Below are 17740 nucleotides of genomic sequence, written 5' to 3'. Positions count from 1 at the left end.
TCATACTGATGTCAGCCATGTCCTCTTCAAATCAATTCTCAGGTCAAAAATAGAACAGTCAATGCCTGTGGTAAATGTCCTGAGAGAAACCTTTCAGTTGTCCCTTCAGTATTTCTGTCACAGTTTTTCCTGTTCCCTGAAAAGTGCATGCTAACATGGAAGCTCGCAAAACACAACATCTCTTTCATGTCCACAGAGACTCGTTTCAGGCAACTAGAGCATGGAAATCCTCATTTTAGTAGAAAAACAACACTCTATGCTTGTTAAATATATTAAGATAAACAGCACTTTTTAACTCTTTACAAGACATCTTTTAACACAGATTAAGGTAACAATCGCACTGAGAAAGAGAAATATAAAGCAGCGTTTACCATCACAAGTGCAAATACCTTGATTCAGGAAGAAGTGTCTGATCCTACCACGTTTCTGTGCTGAGAAGCTTTGAGTTTTCTTTTCACACAGAATAAGAGACCAGCTGAGCGCAAAGAGTTGAGAGTATATGTGAGAGAGGGAGAGAGAGAGAGAGAGAGAGAGAGAGAGAGAGAGAGAGAGAATGTGTCTGAGAGAAGTACGGACGATGTAAAATAGCAAATAAGTAGGAAGAGCTTCAGAGATAGAGGAAAGGCAGAGATTGGAATGCAAAGAGGGGAAAAAAAGAATACTAAAAACTGAGATTCCTCAAAAGGAGAAGAAACGCCGGGCTGTGTGATCACCTGAGTTGTTCACGTTGTGCATCTTGCTCTGGTTGGGAAACTGCTGGTGTCCAACGCGCCCTTCTGTTGTGGAGAAACTTGACTCGCCCTCGTAAATCGTCTGCAGCATACTCCACTCAGCGCTCAGGTCTCATTGCAAGCCTTGCGTTTCCTGTCACCAAGAGCCACCCCTCAGCCACTCAGGGGAGAGACCACGACAACAGGCAACTCTCTTCCTTCCTCTGCCTCCTCCTCTGATAAACCACTCTCACTGTAGAGCAATAACACAAACTGCACACTCTCTCTGCAGGGCTGCCACTCTCCCGGTGCCTGCTTCAATCTGTGTCCACTCCAAACACTAACAGTTTTAAGAGAAGATGGCCAAGTACAGCATTTTTTTCTTCTGATCTGCCTCTTTCCCTATTCCTCTCCAGTCTGTGGCTTTTCCTCTCCTCAGCAAAGTGTCTGAGCAGAGAAAAATGTAAAGCTGAGTTGCTAGGAAAGCCGTGTACTGTGTAGTGTGCACTGAGCACCTCGCTGAGGCAGTAATGCAAGCCAGGGAGGGAGCAAGATTCATTTGCATGTGAATCAACAACTGCGTGGCCCACAGGTGACAGAAATAGAACAATGGCCAGCCCTGGCTAAAAATAGGTCAGGCGAGGCGTGGGGATTGGAGCAGCATTGATGCGTTTAAAAATACCACACCAAACACAGCTGTCTTCTTCTGCTACTGCCAGAAGGCATGTCTCCTGACTCTCTCTCTGCAGATGGAGGCTTGATTCCTTTCTCTCTCTTTTATGATTTGTTGAACCAGTCTCTCTCACTCACTCTATTTATGTCTTCATTTTGTTCTCTCAGGTACATGGGTGCCTGAATGATCCATTTCTGCCTTGACATACTTAAAGAGGCACATGTAGAGTTCACCTCTGTGGAGTATATGTTATGACAAAGGTTTTGTAAAACGGCTGTTTGTCTTTTATATAATTCTCAAAACATAAAAAATAGTGTATTGACAAATAGTACAAAGAATTAGGATGTTATATTTCAACAAACACAAATGCAATAGCATTTCGGTAAAAATCTACATGTGTGACAAAAAACAAACAAGATATGTTGAGTCAAGCCAGACACCAAATGAACACTGTGTTCATTTAAGACTCAGAGTGTAACCTCGCTGCATTAGCTAAGTGTATGTGTGGGGTTCAGTGTGTATCCAGGGCAGTGTTGCTGCTCAGGAAGCATGCTTTCAGCTAGCCAAGGAAGCCAACTGTAAGATGCCATAACAGCATGATCGCAATTACATAAACCTCTCAAACTGTGTCAAAACAAACTCTCCAGGAGTACACATCCCATTTCCTTGAAACACACTTGATACTGTATAAAGCAGGGATTTTTTTGAAATTACAAACAAAACACTACATTCCAAATATAAATCTCAAGAACCTGAATACTGAATTGTGAGCACCATGTAGTTATACAGTATGATTTCTTCATTTAATATTACATCCCAAACTCGCCAAGATCTGTAGTTAATATGATTTGACTCCAGCCCATAAAAGTCAAGTCAAATGTTCTATCTGACACTGATGCAGGGCTGGGTTTGTGGCCAAGCAGCCTGTGCCTTTAAAATTTTCATCTTCCTTCATAATTTGACCTGTCCCCCAGCCAGGGGCGTGGAGCCAGCACGGCTATTTTTAGGTCCTGGGCTCTGACGACTGGGCTACAGAGACACAGAGAAGGAGTTTTACTGTGTTGTTTCAGCTGGACAAACATTTAACCCCTCGATCCTTTTATCACAGCACAACCAAAAAGCCAAGAAGGAAATGCACAGCTTGCAGGCTCACCCCCAGACATAAAACAACTCTTAAGCTAATGTATGATATTGTGCTACTTGATTATTCATAAACAGAAATAATAAGAGGAATCATACATGTGTTTTAATTCATTGCTTCTTCTCTCTAATCTCAAAACCTAAATTAATCATCTAAATGAAAAATAGCTGAAAGAATGGTATTCACACACAGTCATGAAACATTGTGGCAAATCTATCAAGAAATGTTTACTCCAATCTCCCCTCAGTGACAACAGATTTAGCAAACTCCTTAAAGTCGTGAATTAGTTTTGGCAGTCAAGTTGGATAAGATGGTGTGAGAGATAACACGCTTTCAAGTCCAAGGTAATGATAGCTAAAGACCCAGAGTTCCATCTGTCACAGTATCTGTCAGAGCAGGCAAGCTCTAACCCTGGAGGCTGACCTTAACATAGGCTAAGGGATAATTGATCAAAAGAGGAAGTAAGTCTGTCACATGAATGATAATGATTATGGCAATGGAATCACTATTTTTATGACATGACAATGTGATTTTTTTCCAAGTCCTGAAATTAAAAGGTCAAAGCATATTTTGCAATGTTCCTGCTACTGTGATTTACTGTGAAAAATACTACAGGCTGCAAACTCAGTCTTTCTGATGTTAAATCCTGATCATTCATGCTTTATTTTGTCTTACAAAGTATAAGAAATCAAACTCATTTCTCTGCACTTGTAAAAAGTTCCCATAATCAGTTTAAAAAACCTCGGTCAACCTGACCTACTGCTCCTTAAAAAACCCAGAGACATTCACTAGGAAACGTTAGCAGAGATTAACCTACACTTTTTATTTACTGTATACCTAGCTTCCTGAGGCTAATGAGGGATTGTGGGACTGAAAATAGCTCTGTCTAATAGGCAGGGTCCAGTAAACCTGCAATGTGGCAAGCCCATTATAGCTCCTACTGCGTCACTGGTGGCCTTTGTCTACTTTAGTCCTATTAAAGCATTTAAGTGTGAACGTCAGCATCCCTGCTGGAGAGCCACTCCGCTTTGCTCTCCGGGGCATGGGCTCGACTGTCTGTCACCTCCCTCATATCAAATGCAAACTGTGTGTGTGTGTGTGTGTGTGTGTGTGTGTGTGTGTGTGTGTGTGTGTGTGTGTGTGTGTGTGTGTGTGTGAGTGTGAGTGTCTGTCTCCGTGCACGCATGTGTGTATGTTTTGATATCAGAGCACTGACATGGAGTGGGGGAATATTAGAGATGAGGGAACAAGTGGGCCAGACCAGTGAAGTGCCACGAGCACTTTCCAAATTTAAATGAAAGGCCATTATAGCCTATTTTAAAGAGCAAGAGATGTCAGTAAACACACACATACACGTACAACCATACACACATCCTCATTATGTTATTTACTCCAACTGAGCCAATATACATTATCTACTGGGACAAGAAATACAACAAAGAGATACTTCCTGCCATGGTACCTCAGCTCTTTCCATTCTATTTTGAGAAACTGTAGTCATAACCTGGGGACTTGTTTTTTTCTACAAAATAAGCCTACTCACATTACCACAATTACTGTACCAGTTCCAAATCATCTCCCAAGTTCTGTGGCTTAATCACCATAGCACTGCTGCCTTGTGACACACTGCGCATGATGAAACCCAGCAGGGAGGCAGACTGGAGGAGGAAGGGAGCTGAACTTAGGTGTTGCAACAGATATGAGGACAAACACTGGCCCTTATAACTAATTTGATCCGGCTAGAAAATGTTTTGTTCCCCTTAATAGCAGATGATCTATGTGTGGGAGGGAATGAGTCAGCCATGTTTTGTTGTACCGTGTTCTCTGAACTTCAAAGCTCCCATGTATCTCAGAGGGGGATTGCCTATTGTAAAAAAAATATAAAAATACATAAAAAAAGAATAAACTCGAGGGACTCTCGTAGCCCTCTTACACGATCTTAACAAATACATGTTTATTAGAATCTGTTTTCATCAAATTTGTTTAATCCACCTCTCTGACTTCCTACCTATTGCTTGTCTTCCTGCCTGTGTGGATGCAGAGTTTCATCATGCCAACCTGGGAGGACTGTAGCGGATGTAATCATTGTCAGTTGCTGAGTTCTCCAGTCAGAGGGGATGTTCCTCCCAAGAGAGGGGCTGCATACTAACAGCAACTTCTGACGTAACCATGCTGCCCCCCTGAGTTTCTTCTCTCTAGAGGACACCCCACAGCTCCAGGGGCAGCCATGGTACAGAAGGAAAATTACCTGCCCGCCATCTTACTGACATCAGCTCTGATGAGTCACTGCTAACTGTGAAAGAGTTCCTACATCAATTTAGGGAGTGAGGCCATGGCACAATCCTGCCCCAGTCTCTGCATGCAGAGTATAGCATGCTCTATTGGCAACCAAGCCCAGCCATTCTAACTGCTAAAAGCCATGGGTAAAGTTTTGTCACTTCAAACGGCCCATTTTCCCTTTACCTTGCGGTCAGTCTCATAAAAGCACAAAGGCACTACAACTGTTGATTTGATGGCAAAATCCAATTAGCCTGTACATCTGGATGTGTTATGTGAGCGTGTTTCCCCACTAATGATTTGGGTGCTCTTGTTTTTATTGGGTTACTCTGCCTGGCGTCCTGTGGTATTTCCTGTTGGACTTTCATGGTGATATAGAATGCACTTAACAGGTTGGATCAAATAACATCAAAAAGCATTTAAAGGCAGTCATGTTTGGCATTTAATCTTGAAACATTGCCAACAAAGTTTTGTAATGCAGCTAATACCACAGTTAGATAGAGCCCATGCAGCTTTATGCATTTCTCTTGAGAGAGAGAGAGACCGGACATAAAAAAGACAGAGATGGTGCTATTCAAAGAGACAGATGAAATAACATAAATCCTTAAACGTAAAAAAAGCATTTCAGAAAAGTGTGTTCATTCATCTGCTGTGAACCTTCTATCTGAGATGTGAGCGATAGACTGAACCATAAAAAAGGCAAAAACACCATTTTAAAGCATCCACTTATTGTGCACTGACCTTGAGGTCAGTTTACTTTCTAACTTTGAATAGATGCCCGATGCCCTGCCTTCATCTGCTGCCATAGGCTTTCTAAAAATAGATATGGAGCACAAAGGCACACTGGAAACAGAGGGCAGCTCTCAGTATTTTTACTGATCAGTGTGCTCATCTCTGCTGGAAACCATTGATCCACTGTTTGTATCAAATTGACCATGTTGTTGTTGTACAACTTCCATCCTACATTCAATCACGACAAGCCCACTTTATGTTCCACTTCGTCCACCTTGGCCAGCACCTTCTCTCAAAGCAACACACAACTATTGATCCTCTAACGATATTCTAACACCAAAAGGCTTAGCATTGATTAGAGCCTTTGACAGATCATTCTTAATGTCCGCTGGCATTTTAGCACGCTATTAACCAATGAACATGACGCAGGATTCAGAGAAAAATGCTGCAGAATCATTACATCAGTGCCTCTTAGACCTGCATCATTAAAATGCCTGCAGGAGTCAAATGCCTCATCTGTGTCATACAAACACACTCGCCCAAACAGACACATGTGACTTTGATGGAATCCAGCCAAGTTTAGCTGACCTTAGAAAATCCCTGAGGGATTAATAAAAACAAAGGTTCTCTGTTCAGAGGCATCCTTCCAATCCATATCCTGCTGGTAGAGCCCATTTATGAGTGGATAATCATAGCATCATCCCTCCCAAGTGCCTTAGAGCTATTATCTTAATAAAATAACAAAATACATATTTTTGGTATTACCAAAAAAACACACTTAATCAGGCTTGTTTGTCCTTTGGCAAAATACCAGCAATGTTATTTCAGTCACAGAAAAAGTTCAAGCAGTTTTCACTTCAAAGTTCCACATTTTCTTTTAAAGGGACACATCTCACTTTCGTGACCTGAATATGTTAGGCACAGTATGTTAATAGCCCAACAACATAACAAAATGAAAACTGTAGTTGTTTAATAATAATTTATGCTTACTTCTTGATGGCTATTCTGGAGATGTCAATGACCTTTAAAGTCTCAAGAAAAACTCCATTCATAGATTTTAAATGTCCATCTAAAAAAAAGTGCAACAGGAAATCAAGTTTACTATGGGAAGGGTGGGCTGACGCTTATTGTCCAAGCCACTTCCACCTACGCCACCACTTCTTTACTTGACCACAGCACAGTCACAGTCCTCGCCTCCTGTGGTCCCTCAAAGGTCTGGGACGCAACAATACCTCAGACAAATAGCTCTTCCTCTGATTATTAAGTTATTGCTATGCATACCGGGAAATGTCCCACAGTGCACCCGCCACCTCTGTTACAATGTTAATGTCTGGGCTGCTCCATATGCATAAAGCTGGAGGGGCTCCAGATGTATTTTTAAATGCTTTGCTAGAGTGACCTTGAGTTTCTGGATTTTATTACAGCAACATATACATTTTTCCACCATAGTTACAAATTCACCCTGATGAGCTATCATATCCTTGTGCAGTGGCTGGCTTATGTTACAAACTCCCAAGTATATGTTAAAGACAATGTTCTAGTTTTGCAATTCCTATGAGTGCCTAAAAAACTCAAACAGCTCCCCATTTCCTTTCTCCCCTGAGAGGCAAAGGCATGGTTTAGTGGTCCTGTCATTTGTTTGGTGGGAAAACAATAATAGTGCTTCAGTTGCTTTAATCACTGATGCATTTCTTGTGTGGTATAAGTATTCAGTCTGTTTTTCCACTATTTGTCAAATCACTTTTATATCACACTGACACAATTATGTTGTATTGTGGTTTGTGTCATTGCATGGGTTTGTTATAATGAAGATATTACAAATTCCTTATTGATCAACAATCAATTCTCCTATTTGTGAGTTTCATCCGCTTGATTGAGACTGGAAAGCGTAGAAGTAACTAAGGCAGCAGGACTTGTAATTGTGGTACACTGTCCATGCGGGGTAAAATGCCCGGTAAATCCTTCAGCAACACTGCACCCTGCAGGTTGATTAAAACAGGAACAAGAAATGAAGAAACCAAGAATGGCTAGAAATACTAGAGATATTACATTGAATTTTCCATAGCACACTCCTAGGACCAAGAAGGCAATACATACTCACAATTCAGTATTCAGTTTCTTGAGATTTATAGTTGGACTGTAGTGTTTTGTTTGTAATTTCAAAAAGTCCCTGCTTTATACAGTATCAGGTGTGTTTCAAGGAAATGGGATGTGTACTCCTGGAGAGGTTTTTTTGACACAGTTGGAGAGGTTTATGTAATTGCGATCATGCTGTTATGGCATCTTACAGTTGCCTTCCTTGTGACACACAGCAAACAATTTGCTAAAGCAACTGGACAGCACAGAGTTTCAAGGAGCACAGATAATGTAGAAGTACAAATCAAAACACTCCCTTTGCAAACAAATACACAGCCAAACGAACACACACATGCATACAATTCCACATAGCAATGCCACCATGCTGTGCTTGGGTGTGGCTGCAGCGTTCATGACCTCTGCCTTTCATCTCGGATCCAGTAACCAAACTGACTTTTCAACCAAGCCCCTTCAATAACACAGGGCCTAACAAGCTTTGGCCGTCTCTTTTATAAACCATGTTGAAATTACCAGCACAAAAACAAAAGCGGTTTCAACTGTGTGATCTCCTCAGAGCTGTGTGTGAAAAGATGAAATGAAGTTCAGAACATGGATGTTTCCTTTTCAACTACAAAGTATAGAGATTCGTACCTTTAAAAGAGCAAAATAGACCTCATAAATGAGAGAAAGAATCCTTAGCATCTTCATTCTTATTTTGGTCTGCTCACTGATAAAAGATTCCATTCATTGATGTTATTCATGAGTAAAACTTCCTTCCTTCCTTACTATCAATTTCCAGTCTAAATAGTAGCCTCGCTTTTTGGAAACCTTACATTTTGTCAGCAGCTTGGCTGAGATAATGCCACTCAAAGCTAAAAGGGAGAATTTAAAGAATGCTCTTCTGTTTTGGTAACAGATGGGCTGGTAACCCTTTCACACCTATCTGGCCACAGAGACCTTTACGAGGGCTCTGCTCTTAGATATCCAGTCAGTGTGTCCAATCTCTGTGTAATTCCTGGATCCGTTTGTTCTGCACATTTCACGCCAAGTGGGGAGGGGTTGCGGCCATGACCTCTTGCAGTCCCATAACTCACAGGATGGGCTGAGAGAGGTGGCAGGTACCCACAGATGAAAGGTAACAACAAAGAGATGTTTAGCATGATGCATGGCATCGCAATCAGGGCCCCAGAGGTGATGGGATGGCATGGAGTGACAACTAATGGGCCCCTGACGTCTGAAGTTTGTCTGTTTCTGCCATCAAGGAAAACAGCCCCACCCTGTGACAGTTAAGTGACAATCTGCCTGTCAGGCTAGGCATACCAAGAACTCTGAAGCACAGCTGGTTTATCACCTTCACTGATTTCACCATGCAGATTTGACAGACCAGGATCGAGTTAGGGCAGGGGCACTCTCCATAGCGACCTGTCAATGGGCACACTGACACACAGATAAGCAGACAAGTAGATAAACATATTTAAGGTGAAAATAAACAGCGAACAATAGCACGCCTTTATGAAAAATCTAAACTAAAGAATGAAATAAAAAGCCTATTAATCTGTCCTGAATACTCAAAGCGGGAGTCTTAAATCTTCCCATTTTTCATCCATACAAGAGGCCTCTCAAAGACATGAGTGATTCATCTCTCCAACTCCATTTGGGCAGGAAGTGAAAACAAATGGAGGTAGGTCCCCCCCAGAAAGCCCAGGGGTTTACAGTGAGGCTGGATGAACAACACTGAAACATCAGGCTGAACCCACCAAGCTCTGCGTCTCAGCTGCAACAGGAGCCAGATTTCCCCCTCCCCGCCAAAAACATATTCAAGTCAGAATAGTTTTGTGGCACCTGGGCTACATTCAGATGGTCTGCACAATGTCTGCTACATGTACAGCCACACAGGTGTGAACATGACTCTCCATCTCTTTTTCATGACAACACACTGAGATAAAGACCAGGACTGCCCTGTGCTTGCTTCTGTCTAACCTCAAAACACATACAACACACATTGAAGAGACTATTCTAAAACAGAACTAAAAGTATAAAGTTATATTACTTATATTGCAGTGGAAACAAATGCTAAGATGTTTGCTAATAATGCAAATGATCAGTGAGTTTAGAGGCTTCAAGTGGAATAAGAAACAGCATCATGAAGTAGGTCCGTAGCTGCTCAGCGATGATTTCTAGGCAGATAAACTGATCTTAGCTGACTGATTTCTAACATCACATGTGAATATGTTGTGCCCCTGCTAGATCCACCAGGCTCTCATCTCCTGGCTGGGATGTTCACAGACTGACACCAAGCTGCTATAGTACAATCCACGTCCTTGTCTTAACCTAGTATCTCCAACATGTCACCTCTTTTACTTGAAAATACAAAGTTTTACAAGGGTTAAGGTTTTGACGAGGTCAGAGCATTTTCTCAAAGCAGAGGAAAAACATATGATATGTTGAGTTTTTAGAAAATGTACAAAGTTTTAACCCGGCGGTGACAATTTGTTCAGTTTTATGGGCATCTTGTGTGGATTACAGTAATAGTTAAAGTAATAGTAATCTGTGTCCTGAAAGCCTTTTCTGTAATAAAGACAGTGTTGTATTTCAACACATATAATTGCTATTGCTGTCATTAAAGCTTCCTGTATTGTACAGATGATAAGAACATAACAATGAGCCACCGCAGAACAGAGACCAGCACCTTCCTCTGGGAATCAACAACACCCCTCCTCCTGCAAAAACTCACTGACCCATACCATAGACCCAAACCCATTTTTTTCCAGTCTAAGAGAAATGTCAAGTCCAGACCTAAAATTCGTCTCTTTGAAGAGAACATAACAGCCAAATATAGACTGCTTGCCTCTACGCCTCCTGACATACATCAGGCTCTCGGGTTCTGCTAACAGTGGTTAATTTTGGCAGACTGCCATGTAGTCACTTACTATTAAGCATCATAACTATACAAAGAAAATTATAACCAAGCAGCGGAGTGTACACTGTTGCCTGGTAACCTAATGCCATGTTGGGGATTCAACTTGTTATGGAACAGAAAACACTTACAGCCAGAGCCAATAATAGATCCTGGACCACACAAATAAACATATCATAAGAGGTGTATGTTTAAGAAACAAATCTCACTTCTTAATGTGTGTTTTTAAGAATTTTGGAAGTATTTCTGTGATTGCAACCAAAGGTGAATTTAAATAATTATTATTCATCGTCATTTTTCAAGTGAAATGATGGATAGAATGTGAGCTTATTTCCATGTGAGAAATCCAGCTAAAGAACACATAATGTAGACTGGCACCAGATGCTGGGTACTAATTATCAAAGCTGTTTTTATGTCTTTTGGATCATACAGAATTACACAAATTGCCCCCTCCCAAGAAATATGTGGATAATGACAGAATTGCAAGAGCTAACGTACAGATTTTTACCTATAATGGCATCGCAAAGACATAGCCTAATACCTAAAACTCAGTACTTTGCAAGGCTCCATGCTCATTGCCCTTCTGTATGCAACATGAGAACATTACAATTAGGCTAGATATCCTAACTGTATCAGAAACTAACACAATAGGCTATACAACATTATGTGTTTGGTGTTATGAGTCTTTTGTACATCATATATTTACCTGTAATTGCTTTGTTTAGACACAGTATGTCATCATACGTAGTCCATTATGAGTTTTTGAATTCTTATAAATGTCCCATAATGTTTTACAGTATCTTGAGCTCCACAAACTCATTAAATTATAAAGAAAAATCAGACGATCTGTTCTAAAAAAGTCACGGCATGAAAAAACATGCATTCACTGTGAGCTGTAAAGTTCTAGTTGGTACAACATACACAACCTCTTCATAATAATTATTGCACTGGAAAGGAATAAATCCTCTGCTTAATACATTACTTATAACAGCTATAACCCGGTCACCTAAAACTCATAATAACTCGATTATTAAGTTAGTTGATTGATATATTCTGAGTCTAATGCTATGCAACTCTGCTATTCTGTCCTTTCAAAGTGTTATAAACAAATAAACATAGAAGGCCTCCGTCTTAAAACCAACCTGTCAGTGTAAGATTCATTATGCACTATTAATGTGTTATGACATTTTCTGTCATAAACGTCAAATGGAATTGAACTCGGTTTTATTTTGGGAAGACATGTTGGTTTCTTAATGAGAACATACCACCCTACTTCATTTACGCCAATACATGAGAAGTAAAAATACTAAACCATAAGACTCTGGCTTTATATTACTGTTGCTAGAAAAGCAGTATACTACTAATACTACATGGCTCTTTCGCAAAGCAACTAATCCTAATGCAGTTGCTATTCTACCATAAGACTGTCATTATCTATGTATGTTTTACATTTTGTTACACTGGCACACCTGTACACAGAAACCCTTGCACTGTACACACCCACACACATGTATACACACAGGCTTACAATTGTGTTTTTCCTACAATTCCTTTGTGCCCATTTGAGGCAGAAGACATTAATCATTCTGTTATGTCATACTTTACGTCAGCCGGCACAAAACAAGACAGCATTCTTTCTCTTAATTGTTAACTGCAATTTCTGCTGCATGACATTAAGGCTGCCTTTACACTGTCACGGTCAGTCAAGGATGGCACACAAACTCAGGAAATAAATCCACAGTGACAAACCATAATTCATCGCTTCCATCACTTTAGTTGTGAGGAAAAAAAACAAAAGGCATTGTATTCTCTCCACTTTAAAACACAAGCTCCCTCTCACTTCTTATGTCATCTCTGCTAGTAGCTGACTGATTATTCTGCGGAGTCTATAGAATATTTTACAGGGACAAATCTGCCAGATGCCAACTTTAGGCCAATAATAATCCACTATAACGTGCATTACACAGCAGGAATGTCACATACAACATGCTGCTTCTGTGAATACTGTTTGCCAATTGTATAGCTAAACATGCCAACTTATCAGGTCCAGTGAATAATTCACAGATGCCGTCCAAGATTTGTTCTATCGAAAACATTTTGTCTCATTAACACATTCATTGGTACTATGAAATTATGTGTTAAGCTAAGTGTAAGGTGCTGTTAAAATGACTTTCTCTCCCTGACACAGCTCAGATGGTACCTGCCCCCTCAAGCCATCTGAGCAGTGCAGACATCTGTGAGCATTAACCTGCCAAGAAAAAGTCCAATGTAAAAATATTATAAATATTCTGACATGGAAAGACAGCTGAAGGGCCATTTGGAGTGGCTTTGAAAGGCTTTCTTGAAAGTCAAGAATGAGCAGTGTTTTTCTTGTGTTGCTGTCTAAGTGAAAATGTCATGTGTACACTGGAGCGTCTGTGGTTCGTGTGTTTTCCTATTACCTGGCTCAGCGAAGATTGAAATGCTGTCACCATATGACATCTGTGGAAAGACCCATAGTGACCAAAGCCATTATACAGGAGCCATTTCAAATGTAACACATCTGCTAAAGGTTTTTATTGGAGTGACACTGTGTCCAGCAAAACAACTGAGAACCAAACTAACTTTATAATATCAACTTCATTACAACAGCTACACTGTCAATTACCTGTAATTACTGGCATCTAAAAAGATGCTTAAGAAATGAATAAGCTCCTTACTTTTGACTTTACCCAGGCATGTTCATGTCTTCATCAGCTTGCAGTTCTGGTTCTTTTGTAGCTTCAGTAGCTGTTGATTCAACAATGTATTTGTTACATACATAAATGTACACAGTACAGTGTGCTGCTGTTAAGTGCTTCTCTCCATAGACTGTGTATAGTGCAAGTATATTAAAATAGAAAAACAATATACTGAAAAAAGCAAAAGTATGTACAAAGAGATTAAACTACCCAACAAGGTATAAAGCAATTACAATTAGCTCCACATTGACCAATTAAAACAATAAGGTACTGCCTACATGTCATGCATCATAATAATGATCTAATATCATACTACTACTACTACTACTACTACTAATAATAATAATAATAATAATAATAATAGTACACAAGTAGTCATTTTGCATTATGACAATATTTACTTCTGATACTTGAAGTACATTTTGTCACTTAATTAACTGTACTTTTACTTGATTAAACTTTTGAATGCAGGACTTTTGCTTGCAGGAGTACTTACAATATGAATGCTAAATGATCTGAATACTTCTACCACTGGATATACTGTAATATAAAGCACCTCTGAGAATTGTATAAGGATGGAAGTGTGCTTATTGAGTAGATTTATGGTCATAATTAGTGGACTCATAGTTGTTCAAATGTATCAACCTGCTCACAATCCCAATTGATTGTTATTTCCTATTTAGTGTAATAGCCTAACTTATGTAATAGCTATATTAAAAATATTAGTGAAATCAAGTCATGACAAGGAGTGATTAACGAGTTTTTTTTTAAATGAGGACTTTCACACGTCAACCACGTTTGATGCGATCATATACATTCGTAAGAAAGTCTTATAGATGACTATAATAATAAAAGCAACGATGATCATGGTCCGTCAGTCAGTAGTTTAGCAAAAAACGCTTCCATTTCTGTGGTTGAGTGGAGAATGTCGCAGCGTGTTAGGTTATCAGCAAATAATTTCTAATAAGGTAGACGGGCTTTGTTATAAGACAGACAGTTCCCGGTCCACTTTTATTGGCGGACTCACAATAGAAATCGTTTACAAAACAACCACCTGTGACCGCAGAACCAATCGGTAACGTCGTTAATTCAAATATTAATGCGCCGACCTACGTTAAGTGTTAGCAAACTGTTTTCTAGCTAAGAACATATAGATTAACTATTTGCTTTCACTGCTTAGGCTGTAGGCTAACTGTCATTTTATAAACACAATTTAGCGGTAATATAGCTTCAAATAACTCATAACTTAACGTTAAAACACTAACGTTAGCTAGACACTCATTCTTAGCTTAAACACCATTACCCACTGCATATTTTTGAAACACAATGTATTTGCATACATATCACGTCGAATTTGTTAAACTCAGATTAGACTTAAACATACAGTAAGTAGAAACGTTATTTATCTACCTTGAGGACAGGGTTGAGGATTTGACGTGTATTGTTAAGATTGGAGAACATGCGGGATGCGATATGACGACAGAGCTATAAATAGTCTAACGTGGTTAAAGAGAGGAGACGATATAAAATCCTAGCCAAGGTAACGTGGCAGATTCAACACTGATGATAACGTCTGTGATGGAGAGACGAGGGGTCTGTACTCAGGTGCACCTGTCTCCTGCAAGTTCATTAATCATCTCCCGGTGTGAAAAAGAATTTAGCAGACTAATCTGGTGATCATTTTCACTAGTGCTATATCCTATTGTGTAAACTTCTAAAAAGCTCAGATAAAAATGGCTTGCATGTGAATAATGAGTGCGTGCATTTTACTCTATCCTAACAGCATGATTTACTTTTTATTATTTTACTGTTAAGTTCTTCATTACATTATAATAGCCTATACCACGATCACCAGGAATTATGGGGATATGAGACACTCGAGTAGCTCACTGCTTGTACAGAGACTATTATTTGCTTGTTACTGCATAGCATGTGGATATACGACAGCTGCATCTACAGAGTAGTACCGTTTGCAGTGATGCACCTCTATAATATTTACAGTCTATGTGAACCTCCTAAAATAGCACCTGTAGCGTCCACAAGAGCACAAAAAGATTTTTTAAATGGAAAGAGCGCCATCTACTGGTCATATTCATATTGTCATTGTCATCAGCTTGGACTTCAATGAGACTTTGCCTGGGGCAAAGTATTTGACCATGTCACATCAGTTGCTGCTGTGCAACAACATTCATCTATGAATATAGCTGTATTAATAAATCTATTCTTATATGTCCAGTGATTTGGTGCTCAGACAAGGTTTGTAATGCAAGTTATCAAAGAATCTGTCATTGCACTCGGTCCATTTTAAAGCTAAGAAGGAACAATAGGCTGTGAACCTACCAACTAAGCACTTTCCCTCTCTTCTTGGTACATAACTGCCCACTGGCAGGAAATTTGGTAAAACAGGGAGATGCTTTTATCTCAACCAGGAGCAAGGCCTGTGTGATTAGCACAAATTATGTGCAGATTTGTCATCGTCATAAATCTACAGCTGTCCACGGTCTCACATTTTTATTTGTCACTTCAAAGCATTGCCTCTCAGTTTACTGTTTGGTCTGGAGGACAAATGTCTTCCCTTTAGCAGAAGAACAAAGTACCTAATCTCATCTCTGTCCACCTGTTTTCCACTTCACTTTATGTGTTTGGATGTTTTGATACATCTTCATCCATTTTGGCCATGTTAACCATCAATTGTAATGCTTCATGAAACTCTGTTGCTCACCCTCCCTTTAGACTTTTAGAAGACAATACATGACAAGGCTTTTGGTTTATCTGCTGATTATGTGGTCTCTGATTCTACATCAGCACATCAGCACTCCAGCAACAGTGGTGGGAAGCTGTGAGCTGAAATCCTGTCTCCTCCCATCTTGCCACTGTCCTACAGCAGCTGAGAATGACCCAGTGGGTGACACCACTTTCATCCCAGGACACCGACTGTCCAGCTGTTTGCTATCCCTCATCCTGACGGCTGGACAGACAGGGGCACGGCCCAGCATCAGTGAATCTGAGGCATGATCCTGCATGCATATCACTCTGGCTGTCTCATTGCAGTGCAAGACCCCACAGCTGGCACCTGGACACTAAGGACCATGTTATTTCTCAGCAAGAGTGCCAGCTAAGAATTTGGTTAACTGTCTGGTAATTTTGTATCATTTGTATTATTGTTACTACATTGTTCTGTTTTGGTGGGGGGACCTGAAAATGTTTGGATTTTTTGTCGAGCAAAGAATTAAAATGCTTTCTGTCTCTGTATTCTCTCTCTCTCTCACACACACACACACACACACACACACACACACACACACACACACACACACACACGCACAGGGTCCTGTAAACAAGAAGTGTGGGTCAGGGTGCAATTTTTAAGAGGAGTGCAGATTGGGGAGGTATGTGAGTATTCATCTGTTTTATCCATTTATGCACTCATTTGCCTGCTGTTTCTCCTGTTCCTAATTTAATTTGTGGGAACCCCTCTCCACCTCAGCCGCCCCAGTCAGGAATTATTCCTGCTTTGGTTACTGTGGCCTTTGCGGGGCTTAGGGACAGATCCAGAAGGATTACCCCCAGCAAAGGCGACCGACCTACACCCAAAATCATCAACATAGCTGCCGCAACCCTTTCCCTCTCCCCTCTTTTTGTATCCAGTGCCTTGAAATGTGAGACTACCCTGGAAAGTTGCCTGGTGAGCATAACCCACATTCTTTCACAAGACCCCCAATACCTCCCTCATTCACAAAACTGTACTACTTTGCCATACTGCTTTTTTACTTATTTATTTTCTTAATGGCAAAGATGCCATTAAGAAACAAAGGGCAGAGAGTAATCAATGGTGGAGAGTAACCACAGGGAATAAACTCTGTGTCCTGCCTGAAGGCTTGAGACATATTGAATAAGTTACAGAAGTTGCTATTTTCTAACATGTTTTTGTAAGGAAGTGAAATACACATGTATTGTCATTTATCATTTAAGTGGTTTCAACAGAAAGAGAATCTGCTCAAGTGTCACTGCTCTTAGTGTTTTAATACTGTAGCGGTTACATGTTATCAGTATGCTACGTTCACATTTTTTCATGTTTTATTTCTATACTGAACTGTTGAAGCTGAATAGCTATACTGCTAAAATCAAATAATGTGCCACAATATGATCTGACTGTACAGTAGCTGCCACATATATATAGCAGCAGATTTTCTAGTCATGATTTACTGCACTGTGAACTTTTGAATGTCAATGTACTGTCTGTGACAGAACCACTAAGTCACTGAGTGCACCATAAACAGACAGTTTTGTGTCCAAGCCTTTTGGCACACGTCCATATAATGTCATCCCTCCCAGTCTAGTCTGTGGTATTTTCACCATACAGGGGAAATTACTGTCCTACATCATCAGCTGTTGTGGCTGTAACATTCCATGAGTGATTCAACAAACACCCTTTTTTCCAGGATGATTAGTGCATACACTTCTTTTCCTTAAATTTCTGTCAGAAAAATTAGT

At 40.1% G+C, this 17740-nt stretch overlaps 1 protein-coding gene across 9 annotated transcripts in view; it reads right to left on the bottom strand.

The window, feature by feature from the left end:
* hdac9b (histone deacetylase 9b) overlaps nucleotides 1-17740 on the bottom strand; it is a 40171-nt gene that overhangs the window by 21259 nt on the left and 1172 nt on the right. Inside the window, exons 1-3 of one of the 9 annotated variants that reach the window (XM_031298992.2) lie at nucleotides 14657-14833; nucleotides 13226-13295; nucleotides 12968-13007 (exon numbers count right to left, since the gene is read on the bottom strand). In XM_031298992.2, coding sequence (XP_031154852.1) covers nucleotides 12968-13007 — 40 coding nt within the window. In that variant the 5' untranslated portion in view covers nucleotides 13226-13295; nucleotides 14657-14833. Of the gene's footprint in view, nucleotides 1-389; nucleotides 671-713; nucleotides 1280-12967; nucleotides 13008-13225; nucleotides 13296-14656; nucleotides 14834-17740 lie in introns of those variants that run through there. The other 8 variants (XM_031298993.2, XM_031298994.2, XM_031298995.2 and 5 more) reach the window with 8 other exon arrangements.

Source organism: Sander lucioperca, chromosome 10 (assembly GCF_008315115.2).
Source record: "Sander lucioperca isolate FBNREF2018 chromosome 10, SLUC_FBN_1.2, whole genome shotgun sequence".
Lineage (NCBI taxonomy): Eukaryota > Metazoa > Chordata > Actinopteri > Perciformes > Percidae > Sander > Sander lucioperca.
The sequence above is the reverse complement of the archived record's forward strand: the minus strand, read 5'-3'. Positions and strand labels throughout refer to the sequence as shown.